We start from the raw sequence: 22,387 nt of genomic DNA on the forward strand, positions 1-22,387 counted from the left end.
AATATAGAAAAATTGTTCGTTGCTTTCCTCGACTGGGAAAAGATTATATATAGAATTGACCGTATACTTCTATGGCAAAAACTTTTGAATGCTAATGTAACTTCTAAATTTATTGTTGCCGTAAGGTCCATGTATACCTCTGTTAAATCTTCCTTCCGTTATAACAATGTCAAGTCAACTCCAATAAATTCATATGTTGGAGTTAAACAGGGAGACCCGTCAAGCAGTTTATTGTGTTTATTTTTCCTTAATGATATTTTGGAAAGTACACGGAATAATTTAGACGGAATAATTTATCTTGGTGATATGCAATTATTTCTATTATTGTTCGCAGATGACGCTGCGATTTTTTCTAAAAGCCCTAAAACATTACAATCATTATTAAACGATATAGAATTATACTGTAATAATTACAATTTGAAACTTAATGTTAATAAAACAAAAATAATGATTTTTGAAAACGGTTTTGACACAAATTATGATTTTTACTTATATAACACAAAAATCGAAGTTGTCAAATCCTTTAAATATCTAGGTGTAAAACTATTCAAAAACGGACAGAGGAATAGAACGCAGGAACGTATAGCACAACATGCGTCTTTCGCTCTTCATAATTTATTTATTATCTTTAATCAAGTAGATTAACCTGTTTCACATAAAATTGTTTGATTCTCTCGTATCATCTACTTTAAATTACGCGGCGGAGGTATGGGGATCACACATCGCACCCGCTGTCGAAGTTATTCATTTTAAATTTTGTAGAAAAATTTTAGGAACTAAATTATCCACAAACCGAGAAGTGTTATATGGCGAGCTTGGTCGAACACCTATGTATTTTCAACGGAAACAAATTATGATTAATATTGGATTAAGTTATTATCGCTTCAAGAAAGTACTATCCTTTTTAAAACATATTCTATGTTAAAAATTGATGCTGACAATGGACAATCTTATAATGGTAAAAATTGGGCGTACACTATTAAACACATATTAGATGAATCTGGATTAATATTTGTATGGGGAAACCAATATAGCATACAGGTAGATTTTAAAGCAATTAAGTTCAGAATTCTTAGTTTGTATTACGAACAATGGTATACCTTGATAAATAATTCACCTCGTCTTGATACATACAGTTTAATTAAACATACTTTTGATTTAGAAAAATACTTAAGTGTAATTAAAGAACCAAAGTATAGAATAGCCTTATCTCGATTCAGAACATCGTCACACAATTTAGCTATAGAATATGGAAGATATCGTAATATTCCAGGAAATGAACGTTTTTGTGAAAATTGTCAATTTAATCAAATAGAGAATGAATATCATTTTTACTTATTTGCCCGAAGTTTGAGAAAAAAGTATTTTAAACGGTATTACTACACATGGCCGACTAAGCAAAAGCTTATCAATTTAATGTCTGAATCATCGTTAACTATTATAAATGGTTTAAGCAAATTTATATATCATGCTAACACTTTAAGAAATTAATCCTATCAAATGTGGTCTGTATTTTATTCATATGATTGTAAGGCTCTTCTGAAAAAATCCATGTACTTGTGTTGTCTGTGTTTATATATTTTGTACTTGCTATAAACATGTATTTGTTTAATGCAATAAAATTTTGAAGTTGAAGTATGTAAACAAAGAGTCCTTAAAACTTTTTATTTAAATTTCACTACAAAATTTAACCTTTCTTTTTTACATTTTCTTAACATTTTAACAACCAAGTTATCATAAAGGTCAGTGGTTTAATATTTTGGAGTATAAAAAGTTTTTTATACAATCTTTAATCGGTAATCTTTCCTAAAGCGAACAAAAGTTAAAAAATAAAAGAAACATTCACACGGGATTTTTTTCGACCTTAATACACAGATTTATCATTGACCTCTAAATTATCTTTATATTAAAATGAAGAATAATTCATAACTTATCACATGGATAATTTAAAACATCATGACTTTGTACTGAAAGTCAACACTACAAAACTACAAATTTATGACAAAAGTGATAAAGATATATAGCAACATGAAAGATTGTTATCGGAGCATAAGAAACCGGTTAATTAAACGCTTCAAGAGCGTAATAATAGCGAATAAACGTATTAAACTTAAAACATTGCTGCTTTTGTTGTTATTGTTGTTTTAAAGAATTAAATTTTACGGATTTTGTTAATGTCATGACTGTTCGATAAAAATCGACAATACAAATGTGGGTAGCATTGGTTTTGGTTGTCTTATTCATTTATTGAAATTTGAGAGATTTGAGAGTCAAAATTAATTTTATTTGGTCAATATTACAAAGCTTGTCCTCGTACACTTGCTAATTATTATTAAGATTTCTTTTTCTCTTTTTTAGGCTTGTATAAATGAAGAGGTGTTTGGCAATTGATATTTCTATTTCAATATTCTACTTAATTAAATACATCAAATCAAAGCAATTGAACAAGTTGATGTTCTATGCAAAGCAAGAATTATATAATAGCTTTGTGCCAAAATTAATTATATTACGTTCTGATACACTTTGAAGATATGAGCCGCGCCATGACAAAACCAACATAGTGCGTTTGCGACCAGCATGCACCCATACTTGCCTGCGCATCCGCACAGTCGTCTGATAAGGATCCATAGTTTCTTACTTGTAATTAGGGTTTGTAAGTGAACAGCATGGATCCTTATCAGACTGTGCGGATGCCCATGCTGGTCTTGATCCATGCTGATCGCAAACGTACTATGTTGATTTTGTCATGGCGCAGCTATATTGATATTAAATCTATAACGGTATATGTAATACAGGTTTACTTATATTTTTTTCGTTTAAAAATATTGCAGTTATTCACGTGTTCAACTTTTAACTTTTTCGAACTCAATTAAAGGTATTGAAAGAAAAAATTTGTTCGTTTTTAAATGAAATAATCAGATTTATGCATATTTCAAACTAAAAGGTTATTTTCTTTTTGGTCTATTTAAATCATTAATTTATTTTAAAATAAATGAATACAAATAAACAAATGAATAAATGAATGAACGAATCTGCTAAAGGATAATAGAGAAAAAAATACTCGTAATTATATAAAGTCCGATCTTTGGTTTCAATTTCATTTTACACAATGAAAAACAACAAAAAATACCGAGTGAACAAATGATCTGAATTTTTGTTTTAAAGTAATTCGTGTGGTCCTTAAACACCTGTAGACATCATGGTCTGTATTTTCTTCTTTAAAAAACTAGCGCTGATTTTATGTAATTTATGTATTATGCTAGTTTTTAAGTTATTGAATATTTAAACATACTGTTTTCACCAAAAACTCTTATCATTAGAACAACATAATGAACTTGTTATTTATTATAGTTTTCTCAACTGCAAGAGGAAGTTCGGTTTGAAATAAATATTTTCTATACTGATTGAAGTATAATTATAGGGTATTCTTTTTTCTTTCTAATTTCACCCTAAAATAAATTATTTCTCACATGCAATCATAACTTTACTTTATCCAAAAGGAACAATTTTGTCAATTATTTTCAATAATCACTATACATAATGCCCGATATGACAAGACCGTATATATTATGTTTTGAAAGAAACAATTGGGTACTGTTGTACTTATCTTTTTAGTTGAATCAAAGACGATTTTCTTCTGTTTTTCAAAACTTGTATCAAGTTGTAAGGTCACATACGAATTGTATTTATTTTGTATATTCTGAAACGGAGAAGAACATGGATAAAAGTTGTTACAAATATTGTAACATTTTATTTCTATTTTTCATTTTTATTCTATCTCTGTATATAGATTTTGCAAAAGCAGAAGGTAAGATTTATTTGTATATTTCTCATTCGATTATATCAAACTCCCTATTAATTTAGATTTTATCGATACAAATAAATAGAGATAGGAAATCAATCATATAATATGAATCACAATAAGCAACTAAGTTTTATTGACAATATTTTTTTATTAACAGAAAGTTAATTCTTACAGTAGAAACAATTTTTTTTTATAAATTACTGACATTAACGACCAAGTCTGAGAATATCAATATAACGTCAATGTTAAATATTAAAGTATTTTTAAGAAATGAACAACACCGCTTAGGCCATCATGGCATTTAAGCCTGTGGGCTGACTGTCCGGTATATTTACTACTTTACGACCCTCATTTCTGTGTACTTTATCTTAAATAGTTGATGTTCGGTTGGTCACTATATTTTTTCTGGCACCGCTGACGTCTTCCTGATAATTACATTATCTTCAAGCTCTATAAGTATTTAAGGAACACATTTCTGTGAAGTACAAAAGCTGCTGTTACAATTATAACATTTAAGGTCGGATGACGCACAAGTGCAAAAGTAAAACATATATTTTTTATAAAATATACTCTATCTCTGTTATTTCTAACCGACAGACTCCTACGTTTTTATATGAAACCTGCATAGGTAGCAATACTACATTTGTGTTCTTATGTTTAAATAATAATTCTACATGAAATTATTTTTGGCGAGTACAAAGTTATAAGCCCTACATTGGATGAGGGGTTAGATACGTCCAATACAGGTCTTGCAGTCCAGTATAATCAGTATTGTACTAAAATATGTATATTGAAATTTCAAAGCAAAGTGGTTGAGCATTGAGTCGGAACCTGAACTCCGTCAGAATCCGTCGGAGTCGATACATAGGTATTTCATGTACCATGAATTCCATGCTTATTTCATGTTTATTGTTAACTATATAAAGTGAATGAAATTTGAAGCCGTGAGTTAAGTTGAGAGAAAATTACATGTGATGTACATTGTAAAATAAAATAAAAATTTATTGGATTTATTAAATAGAGAAAGTTAGCAAGAAATCATTGCGTTTTAACTTGAATCAAACTCCAATGTGGCAAAGAAATCGAAAGCTTCCCCGCACTCCTGTATATTTTAACCATTTTGCTTTTGTTTGCTTACGGTAATAGCCAAGCAGATTCGAGTGACATTAGGAGTGAAAATTTGTGTAAGCATATTTATTAACTTGATTTCAGCCTCTTGTGAAGAGTCGTTGAAACAAACGAATTCAAATAGAAACAGTTTCTACCATCATTGGTGGATTTCGTCGTATTCTAATACAACACTGACATGGCACAACATGAGCTTATGGGATGGACATATGCAAATACCACAAAAAGAAACCCTTGCACGAGAATGCTTCAGTACACGGGGAAAAGGACTAGCTCTTACAGGTAAAATCAAATTCTCCTCATTTGTCTATATTAATAAGAATAGAAAAATGAATACTTAAAAACCGTTAATGATATCAACTGAGTTTTAAGGAAGCACCTTTTGTTGCATAGAAATTGTGGACAGCAATACACACGTACTTTTTATTGTTCATATTTTCTGAATAAAGAGAACACTTCAGATATTTTTTTGACTGTTCATACTTATAAAATGTTCAAGGCATATTTCAACAATTGACATACTATTGTATCATAATTATCGTTTTATTGTTTAGAAAAGCATCCCGATATTGAAGAAATGAATGAGAACACTATAGAGGTACATGCTTGCACCTTAAATGAGAAACGAAAATGCACATGGGACACTTATGTTCACATGAAGAAATGCAATGGAATCTTATTGTACAGTTTTCCCTTGGTCAACTACACGGAACCAGATACGAGTACAATGTTTTTTGGTATTTACATTTGCCTTGGTAAGTAAAGCCACGCATGATAAGGTATGGCAATTTAAGAGACATTATGTTTGTCATAATAAGGTAGATCTTGCATGCATTTGTGTAATCTCTATGAAACAACGGCAATTCCTTAACAAAATAACATAAATGAATGTTAAACTATACATGTTCATTCAATGGTTATCCATGTACGAATTACATCATTATAATGTTTTTCATCTTGTATATGTCAATGATTTACGCTTTGGAAACTGTAAAAAATGCAAACAGTGAACAGGTTTTGAGAAACACAAAAAGGGTTTATGGGCATTTAAGGTATAACTCGATCTGTGATATTTTCAAAGTTTTATCTACCATGACATATCACAATGCTTATTACTTATAGCCATATTTTTATAATAATCATAATTATAATAATAATAATAATAATAATAAATAAAACAGCAGCAGCAACAACAACAACAACAGCAACAACAACAACAACAAAATGATGATGAAGAAGACAATGTTTTTGATGATGATGATATGAATAAAAGTTAATTATCAAGATGGAATAAAGATAAATCAACATGATTTAACACACACATGGAAATATTTTGGCTGTTCATATGTTCATGTAAAAACTACACGTTAATGTAACTGTAATTGGTCATGTAAACAATCAATGTTTTATTTGCTATTTCAGACAGAATTTATACAGAAAGTAAGTAAAATACAATTTTGACATTTACCACTTCATTTAAAGTACATTATACAATCATTCGATATAATATAAGCGATTTTGCGGCTCTCTTTTCCTAAAATACCACGTTATACATTCATGTACATTAAATAAATGATTTTGATCAAGTACTACATCATTTTCCACAGTTCACTTATGTCAAACTGTGTGATAATGTGATATGAATAAATCCTTTAAGTATATAGTATAAACTGATATATTCATGATAAACCTTGTGTGGTTAAGTGACTAATTCTGTTCACAAGAAATTTAGATAAAAATGAAATGAGAGAATTTTAAGTTTGTGTATTTCAATCACCCTCAGATTATTAAATAATTGAATTATCCTTTGATCTGTTACATCTTTTTAAAGTTCAGATCGTGATAATGGAATTAAAGTACTAAGTTAGTTTCAGAACGGCAATCAAACACAAGAAATGATGTTGGTAGAAACCTCTCCATTCTTTCTTTCCCATGCATGGCACGTCTCATAATGTATGATAATTAAGATAAATATTGTCAAATCACTAGCATTTATTTTTATAACGTCTTATTGATTCTTATACATTTCAAGTTATGCCAATTTCAACTTTCTCATATCATGTTGGAGTTTGAAGCATAAGTACACAACTTTTGTATGTTATACAGAATCTTGTAAAAAAGCCTTATCAATACAAAACGACGAAAATAGACATGATGATATCTTGAAATTCACTCCTAATGATCAGTATGGTTGGCTTGATACATTCATAGACAGAAAGCAGTTTGTTTTGCCATCTCTTGAGGACATTGGGAAAATATTTGATACATGTTCATCATGGAAAGATTGGAATGTTCGTTACTTTTTGCAAGGTATGTGCATTTTTAAAAATTTGATAGATTTTTTCTTTTCCATTTAGAAAATTGAATTTGAATTCTTCCTTATTAATATTGTGATGAAAACAAAATTAGACAGAAGGAACAGACTAAATAAACGATTTACTTCATCACACTGATAAATATGTATATGAAGCTTTGTGAATAATCATAAATGTGAAAAGCACAAACTGAAGTGTAAACTTATATGTTTTTTTAGATTCATTGCCGGATGAAATAGGCGAAGATCCAATGAGACTTGTTGTTTGTTATGTTTATATATATGATGGTACTTACCATGTCGCATCGGATGATAACGGAAATTGTAATAATTATATCTATGTCAGATCGTGCAGTGGAAAACTACAGTTTGATTTAACTGGACTCTATCATGGACATGAAATATGTTTGAGTAGGTTTTTAAATTTAGTCATTTCTGAGAAATTCAATTGATACTTTAAAGTGTTTGATTTGACCACATGAATGATGAAATGATTAAGACACTTATTACTTTTTGTTCATTCTTGTGTATTGCTTTATACGTTTTTAACAATTTAAAATATGTTGAAATGATTCTTAGAATTATTACGTTTGGAACTTAACTAGCGATTTTCCGACCACTAAATACAGGTTGTAGACATTGTTGGTAGCAGGCATCACGGTTTGTCGCCCCCTGATGAAATTAGAAATCGTGACAGTAACCGTCATATAAGGCCCAAAACCCTTACTAAAAAGTGTCCAGATGGCCCCTAGTGATATTGTCGCCTTAAGATTTTTTGTAGATAAAGTCAAATAATTTTGAAACAAAAGTGGTCAGTTTGTCATTTTATAGACGAAAACTCAACATATAAATGAATCAGCACAACAATTTAAGTAAACATTTGCAAGTGATATTATTTGAAAAAATAGAAATATATTTAAAACTTAATTCAATAGATCGTTTTTGAAAACATTACATTCTTATATTTTAATTTTTTTTTACAATATAGTTAAGCATCAAAATGTATAAACCTTACATGTTATAAATGTCTTTTTTTACAAAATTCCATCATTTGTTTTAAGTACATTACAACACTGTAAAGGTAGCACCAGAGATCAGTCATGAAGAGACAACAATTACAGAAGATGATAAAAAAGTGATCTTTTACACCAGCAGTCTACAGTATAGATGTTCATTTAATGCCGTGGAAAACACACAATATAAAACAAACTGGTATTTTATATTTTCATTGCTTGGTAACACTGAAATCTTAAAAATACCATATCTCGAACATGTGCAATAAAGAAATGATAAAGCATTGTTCTAAACGTGTGATATGTAAGGTCAAGGTTAAAATCATGCCCATAAATCTGTTTTGAGTAGACAATTATGCGCTATATTTGGCAGACTTTGCACATTGGATAATTTTATTTATTACTACAATCGACTGCTGCAAGATTTATCATAGAGAGTAATGTCTAAAAACGCAGCTTAATACAAGAACACATGGTCGCCAATAGAAATAAGATTTTCAAACATGTTATTCTTTTCTAGATAGTAGAACCCATTAATTTTACAAATATAAAATTTCACAATCAGATCTTTGTTATTCGTAATGTTTAGTGCCACATCCCTCTTTGCATGTTCCACATACGTCAATCACGTGACATATTTATTGGAATTATTTTTGCATTTTGTAGCAATTATAAAAGATATTGTTCTCATATTATAATATCATTTACAAAGTGACTTTAAGTTACATGTGATCATTTAGTTTTCCATTTTGTTCATCTTCAATAAATGCATGCATGCAGAAAAAAGGCTCAAAATGACACATCTTTAGCAACAACTAAAACCAGTGTACATATATAAGAAATTAAAAAGATTAAATCAAATACATTTTCAGATATTTATAAACATGTTCTAAAGATATTAAAAGGCCTTTATTTCGGATCTGACCTTTTCAGCATTGTTCTAGATTATTCATTATATGTAAATTCTGTTTGTGAAAAATGTTTGAAATAATATGGGGTAAAACTAAATTATGAATGTATGACATATTTTTACTATCTATATGTTTTGCTATAGCAGTTTGAATTTGGAGCTTACATAATTTTGCTTGGCCAGACTTTCTATCTTGCATTAAAATATAGTTTATGTACATTTCTATATATGTTTAAAAAAAACCAATACTAACATACTTTTAATTTGTATAAATGCACCCATTTTTGAGAAATTAACTCACTTCTTATTCTTTAAGATATTTCTTATCTTAAAAATAAAGATAATTGGAAAAATATTTATGATTTAAACTTAAATTAGCATTCTAAGAACAATTTACTATAATAACGGAATATTTAAATGGAAAATCTTCTGCTATATATTTTTTTAAATAGAATCACATCAATATGCTATTGTCGCAATTATAAGTATCTTTGAAATAAGGCAATAATATATAGTTGAAATTATAGCGAGAAAAAGAATGAGCAATGGCTTTTTCGATTTATATTGCAATTATTTATTAGCTAACTTTTTATAATAAATGAATACAAATGTCTACCCACTAACGGTTTTAACGAGTGAAACCGGTAGATTATTTTCTTCAGTTATTATTATAGTTTTGCAAATGAATAATTGAATGTAAATCGAAAAATGTATCGCTTCATTGTTCTTTTTTCCACTATTTTTCGACTTATTATTTGAAACTTTTATTTTGAAATAATATATATGTCAAAATTGTAAATGAATCGACATTAAAGGCCTTTTATATGTACTTAACATATCTGGTTATAAATAACTAAGAATACTTATGCTTTTTGCAAAAAAAAAAAAAAAAAAAAAAAAAAAAAAAAAAAAAAAAAAAAAAAAAAAAAAAAGATGTACATTATACAATCATACATTTTGTGTAAATGTGCATATAAATTAATCGTTGATAAACAATCATAGGTATATAAACGGAACCTTTCAAGTACAGACGGGACCTTCTTCTAATATAGAAGACATGGCATTCAAAGAGAAATATCTTACAAGTTTGAAACACGGATACGAGGTACACCATTATTAATTTTATTTACACTTAATCAATTACATTATCTCTTTGAAAAGTATTGTGATCAGAGAAGTCGTTACGGCTTGCTTTTCTTTTTAATCACAAACACTTATCAATTCATCGCCATTTAAGAAATTGGAAATACAATGAAACTTTAAACATATTTTCATTTTTTATTGTAATTGTTTTTATCAAATGAAATAGAGTAAAGAGATTGCTTTTTATATCGTTTACCTAGGTCCGGTGTGGTGTATTTCCTGCAAATACAAACGAGACACAGGAAGCTACAAGTGATGCTTACTATGCCGGGTGGAAGGTTAGCATAGTAATATTACACCCAAAGAAATTAATATCATCAGTTAAAGCATTTCTGTTAGATGCAAAATAATAACGCAGAACAAAATATCTCCCCGATGAATTATACATTGATAGTATTGGGTTTCGGTTTCATTTTAATGATAAAGTAGAGAGCAATTGAATCCATAAAAAAAACTAAAAAAAATAAAAAAAATGTTTTAAGTCATACTCGTGTGTTCAGTCATACTCGTGTGTTCAAACATTGTTTCAGATATCACACAAAGATATCATACTAAGTAAAAGTGGGGTTGCTAACATAACAATTGAGCAAACAATACCCTTAGGATGTAACTACAGAGATGAAGATGTAGCAAGCTGCCTAGAAACAATATCGGTCCAGGACATTATAAATAATGTAGATGACTGTAGTTGTCGAATAATAGTACAAAGCTCCGATGATCCAAGTAAACCATTTGTAGAAATAAAGGTATAACGAGCGAGTGCGAATCTTCATTTGTCTCAGATTTACCTACTTTGATTTTTTTAATTTGTTTAGAATGGTCGTCCTTCATTTTCCTCAAATATAAAACAACATCACAATCAATATCTATATTTCTTCTTTTTTTATTTATATAAACACTTCTAGACAATTTTATTAGAATTTGATCATCCAAGAAATTGATTATTTTTTATTTTAATTTAATGCTTCATGATTTGACATATTACACATATACTTTTTATCTTACATTGGATCTTTATTTGTACAATTATCTCTTTAAGAGTTTGAAGAAAGGTGAAATGTGGACAAAGAAAATGTATACAGCACAACTTTCATCTATTGACAATGATTATGATGATCAGACCGCTTTTGACCTTCAATTAATATTGTCGTACAATGGATTAAGTGTCGCTGGAATACCTGTCACACAAATGGTATGAAATCTTAAAAATATTTAGTTTATTAAGTCATTTATTGTGATTAATGTTTTTTCAATGTTTATAACATGGTGATTCATCATATGAAATTGTTTTATGCAATATTGCGGATGATTGAAACGTATTTAACATATACCGAATTAATTTCCCTTTCAGGTGCTTGGTGAAGTTCATGTAAGTGAAAAATAGTTATTGAATATAGCAAAATATTATCATTGAACTATGATCTTTACTTGTAATTAGCATTTGTAACAATCATTAAGGATAATTATGTATGATGACTTATAATAAATAATTTTTAACGTGTGAAAGATATAATTTCTATCAACTTTATGAATCATTCATTGAAAGTTGTAATTTCTATCAATGAAATGAGCAACCTTTGTTATTGATAGCAAGTTATTAGTGAAAAAAGTAAGACATTTTGTACAGCTTTAAGAAAATTAAACTCTATTCAACAATCTTGTTTTGTGAAGTTTTATTATCCATGATTATCTTCCTTAAAAGCGCAAAAAACTATCGAAAACGTTTTAAATATTTTTATCCTTCATAAAGGTGGATATTACCGACGAAAATAGACACTGGAATAAAAGATGCTATTCCCACGTTGACCCCCATATGAAAACTGTAGAGGGCATGTAAGATACTGTTCTTTCAATTTCATAAGATAATACTTATATTTAGTTAGGAAATGATATTCAGGAAACAATATCATTTCATAAGTTTAGATTATTTTTGTTTTCAGTCTTTGAAATGCCTTCAAACGTTGGATAGTTTTGTTTAAGATGAGATTCTTTTCAACTGTATGAAATTTACTGCAATTCTTTAGATGGATGCCCTTGTTATAAATCTTTTACTAGCTCAGTCCTATATGAACAGTCTACAGAAGTAAACATGTCTGTCAAAATAATAAATTAACCTCTTCTGCTCCTTTCTATTTTGATCTTTGAATTGGATAAAAGAAAAATACATTTTGATTGTTTACTTCTTTCTTAAATATTTCATTATAGATATTACGAGGCACAGAGAGAGGGGGATTACATGTTGTACCTGAATGAGAAATTTCAAACGGAGGTAACGGCATGCGTGGTTTAATTCCTTTGTCTTTTTGATTGTTTTTCTGGCTATTACTTTTCTTTATTATATTATATACTTATTGTATAATAGCCTGATTCTTTTCGACTCATTGTTTTTATGCTCCCGCCATATAATGGCTGGGGCATATAGTATTACACTGCTCCGTCATTCCGTCCTTCCGTCATTCTGTCATTCCGTCATCATCAGTGTCCGTTCATTATCTTAGTAACGGTTGCACACATTCATCTCAAATTTGGCATGACAAAATACAGGTCAAGTTCGAATTTGGTAATGGTTCGATGATTTTTGACAGAGTTATGCCCCTTTTACTATGAAAATAATATGAAATTTTCAGTTTCCGTTCATTATCTCTCCAACGATATAACACATTCAACTCAAACTTGACATATGGATAGGTCATGTAAAAATACGGGTCAAGTTCGAATTTGGTAATGTTCGATGATTTTTTTGGCAGAGTTATGTCCCTTTTACTATGAAAATAATATGAAATTTTCAGTTTCCTTTCATTATCTCCCCAACAGTATTACACATTCAACTGAAACTTGACATATGGATATGTCATGAAAAAATACAGGTCAAGTTCGAATTTAGTCATGGTTCGATGATTTTTGGCAGAGTTATGTCCCTTTTACTTTGAAAATAATATGAAATTTTCAGTTTCCGTTCATTATCTCCTCTAGGGTATTACACATTCAACTCAAATTTGACATGTGGGTACATCAAAGAAATTCGCAGGTCAAGTTCAAATTTTGTTATGGTTCGATGATTTTTGGCAGAGTTATGCCCCTTTTACTTTGAAAAAAAAGGAAATTTTCAGTTCTCATTCATTCTCTCCCCAACAGTTGTACATATTCAACTCAAATTAAAGATATGGATATGCCATAAGAATGCATCGGTCAATTTCCAATTTGGTTATGGTTTGATGATAGCTGACAGAGTTATCCCTCTTGAACTTTGGAAAAAATCAGATATCTTAAGTTTCAGTTCATTATCTCCTCAATGGTTGTACACATTCAAGTCAAATTTGACATATAGATACATCTTAGGAATAAGCAGTTCAAGTTTGAATTTGGTCGTGGTTCAATGATTGTGGACAAAGTTATCTCCCTTGAATGTTGGGAAAATTTTGAATTTTCAGTTTCAGCACTCATACTTTTGTGGAAATGTATGTAGCCATTAATTTGGCTAGAAATATGCAATATGCAATTTACAAAAGGTTAACACTGAATAGTTTCAGTGCCTTGAACTTTGTTTAAAAATGGTTTGTGTAAACATTGTTTAGTTTTAAGAGCTTTGAACTTAAAATGAAAAAAATAATTTGTGCAAACAAATTTGGAACTAAATATTATAACATCTGCAAATTTGGCCGTATGCTGGGGCATCCGACACATTTCTAGTTTTTTTTTCAAATAACGAAGTTGATATATACACTTTTTGTGTCGGTTGTACAGAAACAATTAAATAATAATAAATGCGTCTCCCTTATGTAAGAAAACTGTGACTTTGCAGTCTTATCGCGATCACAACAATGTTTCCAAAACAAATATCATTTTGATTTGTTTAAGGAATATTTGATGTTTTTGCCATCTTAATTCAGCTTAAATCACACACTGTTTTTAAAAATGAATATGTTTAAACTTAAGTTTATCACATTTATGTCTTGAAATTTTATTCGTTAAAAGCTGTTAAGCCAACATATCGTTTTACTTTCGACCAGATAGTTGTAAAAAGAATAAAATGTCTTACTGTATACCTTTATCCACCTTTATCTCAATTAACCCATACAGGTACAAACATCTGCAAGATTTTGCAGACCTAGATACAGGCGTGGTCCCGTATGTGCCTGTGGAATAGCAATAGCTGTTGGTGTCGATCATTTTGTCATCAACAGATGTCATGATAAACCTTTCAAGTTTGATCTTTCATGCGGAGATGGTGGACTTATTGATATTGAACATATCAACGATTACAGATATATGGTATACATTTCTTTGTCTCATACGTGCTTTGAATAAAGCTTGTTGTTTTAACTGACTAAGAATAAACAAAGCATGATAATTTATAATGATGAATTTGTACTTATTATAATGAAAAAGGATTATTATAAATGCGTATAGCATCACAAATAATTTCGATAAAAATATGAATACCAAATTTGTTTAAGGTTCGAACACCAATTGGTACAATGATTGAAATACTTTTATGGGGTAACGTAATGAACATAGATGTGTACATGTCTGCCAAAGATTTTGGAAATGTGGCTGGACTTTGTGGAAACTTTGACGGGGATAGATCTAATGATCTAGAACATAGAGACGGAACTATTTCTGATGATAACAACAGAAGTTATAAATTTGCTGATAGCTGGAGGTTCGTGGTTGTGTTATGACCCAATTTATTTAAAAAACTTTCACTTATTTATAGTTTTTACATATTTTTGTGACATTTATTTTTGTAAAACATAAGGAAATAACAAAATATTTTAGGTTAATTGCTTTTAAACAAGGCATGTTTCTCCTACAAATCAAGTTATTAACAAACTTGATATATATCTATTTAGCGAGACCTTTTTTGTTTGCATGATTGATAATAGTTTTTGTCATTGTCAACAAAAGGGTTTCGTCGACTCTACTGTGAGTTCTGGATCTGTAGTGAAGGGGTCTGTAAAAAGATATGTTTGAGCTACTCAAAATATATGTTCTTCACTCCAACACAACCTAGGCTTGCGCCAACAATTTCAAAATTTAAGTGCGCATGCGTATTGCAGATTAGCTGGGAAATTGAAAAATTAGCAGGAACAGATAATCGAAGAGGTTGTTAAGTACTGTTATGTATAGGTGACGGCTTTTGGATGTGAGATATGAGCTATGAGTGTAAGAATTAAATTAAAAACTACGGAAACAAAAAGGAACAATGACAATAAAACATTACTCTTAAAAAACATACAGCACTTGACATTACGGGCAATGTATACTTGACCTGTGACATCATTATAAGTATTCAATTTTGGCAAATGTTGAGGTGTTATTTAATAACTTGCAAATCCATATTTTAATTGTCGTTAATTAAACTTGATCTAGAATACACAATTTGATTTTATGAGCATAATGTACTAACCCAACATTATGTCATGGAATAGTATTGATAGCAAATTGTGTAGTCTAGTCTTCGTTCATGTAAAGTGTATTTCATTTTAACATCTACAATGAATTGTGAAATGAGCCTAAGCAATGATGCGGATCAAATTAGTGTGCGATTGATCAATTCTTTATTTCATTTAATACTGGAGAACAGGAGTTGAATAGTTGAATAGTTTTGGCATCTTGGTACGGATTATATCATTTGTATTACAGATTGACTGATGAAGAAAATCTGTTTATAAACACAAAACGTAAACTTGATCACTGGAATGTAAATAATGTTGACCAGACATGTACACGAGCAAATTCAATAACAAGCAGAAAATGTAAGATCAGCAGAAGGAAAAGACGATCAGTTCCCGAACACTCAGAAATGAAAATGAGTACTCATTATCAACATTTGTTGTCGCGTAAAAAGGTATTGATTTTTAGTGTAGTATATGTGTAGATCCTGTATGTTTTGATCAAAGTGGAAGTGAAATTATATATATGTACATAATAATGCAAGAATGTGTAAGATATGTACTGCAAATATTTGTGCATATTATATGTAATCATTAAAATATATGCATTATTTCTTATTGTAAAATTTGACTTAAACCATATAGAAAATAAATTTCTACTTACCTCCTTTTATTTACATGATATGTTAAATTCGGTAATATCCTTATAAATAATGCCTTTTGGAACCTACAATATTGATAAATCTTAATTGTGATTTAAAACCTTAAAAAAATTGTGATACAGGATCTTTAAAGTCAATCTTTATCAATTAATTATCTTTGACTCTATATTTTAAATCATGCGTTTTAGCTTCTATCCACAAAATTCAACATTAACTGGATTTTTGATACAGTTGTCACAGACGATGCTGTTGTTAGTATTGTAAATGAGCCTTCCATCGAAACATGTAATATATGATGTTTATTCTACTCAGTTTCAATCAAATTCTTATATCGTGTGAAGTGGGCGTTAAATCTCTTTAACTGAATTACATAACTGCATAGATGATTGAGTTGAACTGACGTTAAAACGATGATGCCATTTTACTTTGAAGCTATAGAATAGCTTTCACATTTGTATTCTCTATATCTTTCTAGAGAGCCACAAACAGTTTTACTGAGGACGAGGCATTTCAGCTATGTAATCATTCAATCTATACAACACCAGCAGTCCAAGAATTTCCAGATCATCTCGCAGGGGAAGACCCAGATGTTGTCGTAGAACAGTGTGTTTATGACTTGACGGTGATTACTATATTACTTGTAATTTCCCCATTATGCAATTGACGGTCAACATGAGTTACATTGACCATGAGTCGAGCAGATATTGACTTAGATAAAATATGTTGAAATCAAGACACTTTATTAAACCGTTCATGATCGTTAATTGCTTTATAGGATATATGGCACTAAACCAGCAAACAAAAGTACGTAAATCAAACTTAATATCCTTTTGTGAAAATTTCAGAATTAATAAAAACAACGTTCTTCCTGTCAAATTGAAATAATGATTAAAAAACCGTACTGCTTCGCATTCTGAATAGGAAAAAGGTACAATTGACAAAGGCCTCAATGAATGTCATTTTATAATCATACAATTTTCATTAACAATTCCTCAAATACTTTCATCATAAACAAATCGTTTGACAATTGCATCTGTGCTTAATGTGTTAAGTTTTTTCATTGTATCATGTACGTGGTACTTTCCGTACATGTATCTGCGCTATATCAATTTGAAATATTGTATAGTTTTTGTTTTTCATTATTTGGTTCTTTGACTGCGCAATTTTAATTTGTTTTCTATCGTGTTTTGGGGGGGTTTTTAATTATTTTTAAAAAAACTATCAAAAAAAAAACTAAACGATTACTGAAATTTTCATACTGTTTTCTTTTTTAACTGATTCATCAAGCTGCTTATATGTGGGCTTAATGGGGTCAATAAAAGTTGTGCAAAAAGCGATGGAACCCAAAAATTTTATCAAACTTTTAAAAAATTACAAATTTTCTTCACTAACCTGCTTTTAGCAAGGAAACGACACAGCTTGGATTGATGCACACGTGACAATTCTAAACAATGCTGCCGATACAATTCTCAGAATGAGCCCAATTTATGTCGCTAATAATACAGATAAAGTAAACTCGTTTCGCAATGAAATTTGTATGAATAATTGCAGTGGAAACGGAATTTGTGCTGGGACAGGTGTGTTAATATTTTTAAATACTCTTATGTTCTTTTTGATAAAAAAGAAGGTTGTTTGTAAAAGATTTTCTAAAATGATAAGAATAATGTACAAATTTGTATTAATAAATTTTATAAAACATTAATGAGCATATAGCAATAATTGAACTTTGACATCAATGGTTGTTTTGTGTCACATTAAGGTCTTTGCACATGCAATGGAATATTTCGAGGACCTGATTGCAGTATAGACATCAAATTCCACCCGTTGTGTTGGGAATAGAAAGGGGGGGGTGTGTTACAATAAGGGGTGAGGACACTTACAGTTTTAAATAACACAAAAATTATTTGATGGTTTTTTGTGCAACACCACCCAATATAAGGGTTTTAAAAATATATCACTGTATTTGTTTCATCAGGTAAAAGAAAACAAAACAAAGGAATACAATAATAAGGGGGGCAAAAATACAAAAATCCTTGGAAAATTACACAAAATTTGAATCAAACTGTTTTAGTCGATTGATTTATTTACAATAACCTATTGTTCAAATATCGTTTCTCTATTGGTAAAATCATACAAAAATAAAATTAGAAACTGTATAACTGAAATACGTGTTTGTATATTGTCTCCTACTTCCTGCTTTTCTTAGGTATATTCCAATGGTTCACGTATGGAAGGAAATACATCAGTAGGTCTTGGTTATTACGAGGATATCTTTACTGGCGAGTGCTGTGTTCAAACGGCGACAATGAATAGCTCTTTCGATTTAAATCACGATACCGACAAATTGTCTGTCATAATGTACGAGCTCTCTATCAGCAATGATGGTGAAAATTATGGGGATGCCAACCCTGTATATATCTATGATATAATATGTCTTGAACATGTTGAGATAAATGATGCAGTTACATTCAGGCTAAAGGTAATCATTAAATACCTATAATTTATGTCTTGAAAATATATGTTATATCTGAAAATAAGCGATGTAGTATGTGAAGAAACTGTATTGAAGTGATAGGCTTAAAAGACACACATAAGTGTGAAGTATTAAAAGATATACATACATACACAACGTCTCCTGATTTCCTTATACAAAATATACTATTGTTTTGGTTTGGTTTTAAGTCGCACTTTGCACTTAGACATAAAAAAAATTTGATGGAAGAAGAAATATTTGTTTGTTGTATTTTTGAATAAGAAATACCTTCTTTGAGTTGATTATTTCTATAGACATGATAGCGACATATTATTAAATAGAAATATATAATTCTTAAATAACCCTTTTTATAGAATAGCTTTTGCTTCATCGCTGCTACGTGCATTGCTCAGAATTTCAAAGTATTCGACAATGATACATGCTTTACCTGTGATCCTTCAAACGACCCTTACGGTTGGACGAAATGTAAGTATATGTGCATTTGAGTCAATATTTCCGCCACATTTTAAACTGAAAAATTTAAGTGAATACTTGAAATTACAATACTAATGATGTGTAAGTCATGTTTATCATTTGAATATTTTTTTACTTGTTCTACTTTCCTACAAATTTTGTTGTAATTGCATCAAATTCAAAACTAGATAAGAATGCTTATTTATTTTTAAGCAGATATTTGAATGAAAACAAATAAAGATAAATAGGTTTTACCAATAAATCAACAGTTTATGTTTAAAGGCTAAAGGACTATATCGGTATAAGCAAAGCTGATATGTCTTCGTTAATGTATTTCATTTCGTAGATGATTGTGAAGACTCAGGTACGGGATTAGGAACAGGGGCTATTGTAGGAATCGTCATTGGCTCATCAATCATTGTTGTAGTAGCAGGTGTGCTGATATATGTGTTTGTATCCAAAGTTTTAAAGAAACACAGGTAAATTTTTAAAATTAAATATATATACAAAAATGGAAATCTTGATAGAGAATAAAGTCTGCAAATGTAAAAATGTAAAAGTATAAATTAACTTTTTTGCAAAAGTGAAAATTTTGACTTCTGTTTTAATGTGTCAAAAAGGAAAGAAAGTGCATGATTTAATGTTTTAATTTTCATACTTAAAATAATCAATTTTAAGAGCGATGGTTTTCGGTGATTTTACAAGTTCGCAACTACAGTAAAAACCCTCAATTAAGACCACCATCGGGCCTGGACCAAAGTGGTCTTAATTGCGGGGTGGTCTTAATTTTGAGTATTCTTATTGCTTACACACTTTACGACCATGTTCTATTTTAGTCATTTTGTGTGAATAAACAATATGTATATTAACCTGCAAATATTAAAGTATGTTGTAATGTTACATCTGATGGGAAGAAAACATTTCTGAAGAAATTTATTATAAAATTCTATTTGATCTGATTTCAATATAAATTATTATATGATGTACATAATACACCCATCAAATAACTAATAAATTCATAGCAAAATCAGTGTGCTTAAATCAACATTAAACCACTCTAAAATCTACTTTCTCACCTTATTTCATACAATATCCCAATAATAAAAGGTGTTTTTGATACCTTGTGAAATGAAGTGTCATGCCTAAGAGCATTTAAGCAGAAAATAACAACATAACAACAAATTAAAGATCTAGGTAGGTGTTGACTTTAAATCTGTGGTCTCAATAGTGGGGTCAAATAAAGAACAAAATAGAGAATTGGGACTGAATCTGGTGGTCTTAAAAGTGGATAAGCGAGGTGGTCTTAATTCTTGATCATGTAACCATTGACATGAAGAACAGAAAATTCCGTTCTTATAAAAACTGGTCTTAATAGCGGGTGGTCTTAATTCCGGGGTGGTCTTAAGGAGGGATTCTACTGTAGTTTGAAGGAAATTTCACATCATTTGGTAAACATTTACATGGATAAATTTTATTTTTTATAATAATCAGTGGAATTTGTACTAATCATAATTTGCCATTTATCTATTTTAATATTCAAGATTAAAATGCATTATTGATCATTCAGTTCATCAATCGGCGTTCAACCAAAGACATGGGTGTCAGATGATGATTTACATAGAAAGAAAATGCAAATGAATGGCAACCTAACAAGATTTCTCAATCCAGCTAAACCAAAATTTCAACAGAACGTAATGATCGGAGCAGCACATCAAATTCACCAAGGTGCAAAGGATATCTCAACTAGAGAAACCGATATGATCAATAGAGAGATCGACAATTATGAAAGCGAAAGTGGGCAACACTCTGCAACACCAAACAATTCAAAGCCAAAAAGGGACATTTCGTATATAGATATTGAATTGGACTAAAATAAAGTCCGCATGACAATACAAAAATGAATGAATGTACAGTCTATTTCTAAGAGGTGTATTACCGAATGTTAACAAGCTTGCAGAAACCATTTTTTTTACTGATGACATTTCATAACGATTGCAATGTTATGCATAAATAACGTTAGTTTGTAGAGGGTTTTGGATAGATTTCCTTGCACATTATTTTATACTAGTATTTATATTATTGCCAAATTAATCGTTATAATATTGATTCATACCATGGGAATGTCTACTAAAAATCATTTTCAAGTAGTAACTAACGTTTAGATTGTTTTGTTTTATTTTCAAGTAGAAACTGACGCTAAAATTGTTTTGTTTTCAACATCTACCTATTTTTATTGAAAGTATCTTGTAATGTGTGCAAAAGCATGCAAAAATCTTGTTGGGTTATAGAATATGTATGTTAGTATTCCGAATTCCTTATCTAGTACTTCAAATATTCATCATTAATCTAATTGTTTGTTGTTGTTTTTCAATTGTTTCTTTTTTATATTTTTTTATAGTTTTGGTTTTTTTGTTTTGTTTATTTTTGAAAAATACTATATCTGACTTTTAAAATGAATGCTTGTTGATTCTTTTTGTTACAAAAGGTGATATAATGAAACCAATGTAAATTAAAAGTATCATATTGTAAATATGAACACAAACATTCTGTCAGGTTGGACCATCACAAAACAAAAAGTAGAAGAAAGAAAAAAGTTATTTCCAACCAAAATCTGAAACCTTTTTCAATCTCTTAATTATGTCGCTGTGTAAATTTTAATATACACATATTACATCGAAAAGTCCATATAGCGCTGTATCAAATTAGTACTGAGTGATATTTTTTACTCATATAAACCATGATCTACCATATAACAATGTTAATGTAACATTTATCCTTGTATGTTAGAAATGTTTGTTCCAAATTTCTTAAGAAAAATATCTTTTTCAACTTCAAAGATATAAAATTGAAGTCTGTTGTACGTCATTGTATTTTACGACAATTACTATTGTCATTCTTCTAGAAAATTCACATGTTTAGCATGAGTACTCAATTTTAAGGTTGGTTTAGTGGTCATTTCTTATAAAGTCTATGGGAAAATCAATACAGAAGTCTGAACTTTTTTAGTTTTGAAACTCGTCTCGGGAAAAAATAAAAACATATGTCAAATTACCTCCCACTGATCATAAA

General features: G+C 29.6%; 1 protein-coding gene across 1 annotated transcript in view; it reads left to right on the forward strand.

The window, feature by feature from the left end:
• LOC132728124 (uncharacterized) overlaps positions 1-21,681 on the forward strand; it is a gene marked incomplete at its 5' end in the record, with an annotated part of 42,875 nt that extends 21,194 nt beyond the window's left edge. Inside the window, 4 exons of the mRNA XM_060713747.1 lie at positions 18,578-18,850; positions 19,219-19,330; positions 19,665-19,797; positions 20,886-21,681. Of these exons, the coding sequence (XP_060569730.1) occupies positions 18,578-18,850; positions 19,219-19,330; positions 19,665-19,797; positions 20,886-21,189 (822 nt within the window). The remainder of the gene's footprint in view (positions 1-18,577; positions 18,851-19,218; positions 19,331-19,664; positions 19,798-20,885) is intronic.
• Positions 21,682-22,387: the final 706 nt, after the last annotated feature.

This window comes from Ruditapes philippinarum, unplaced genomic scaffold (genome assembly GCF_026571515.1).
Source record: "Ruditapes philippinarum isolate M1 unplaced genomic scaffold, ASM2657151v2 ctg3962_1_1_1_1, whole genome shotgun sequence".
Classification (NCBI taxonomy): Eukaryota; Metazoa; Mollusca; class Bivalvia; order Venerida; family Veneridae; genus Ruditapes; species Ruditapes philippinarum.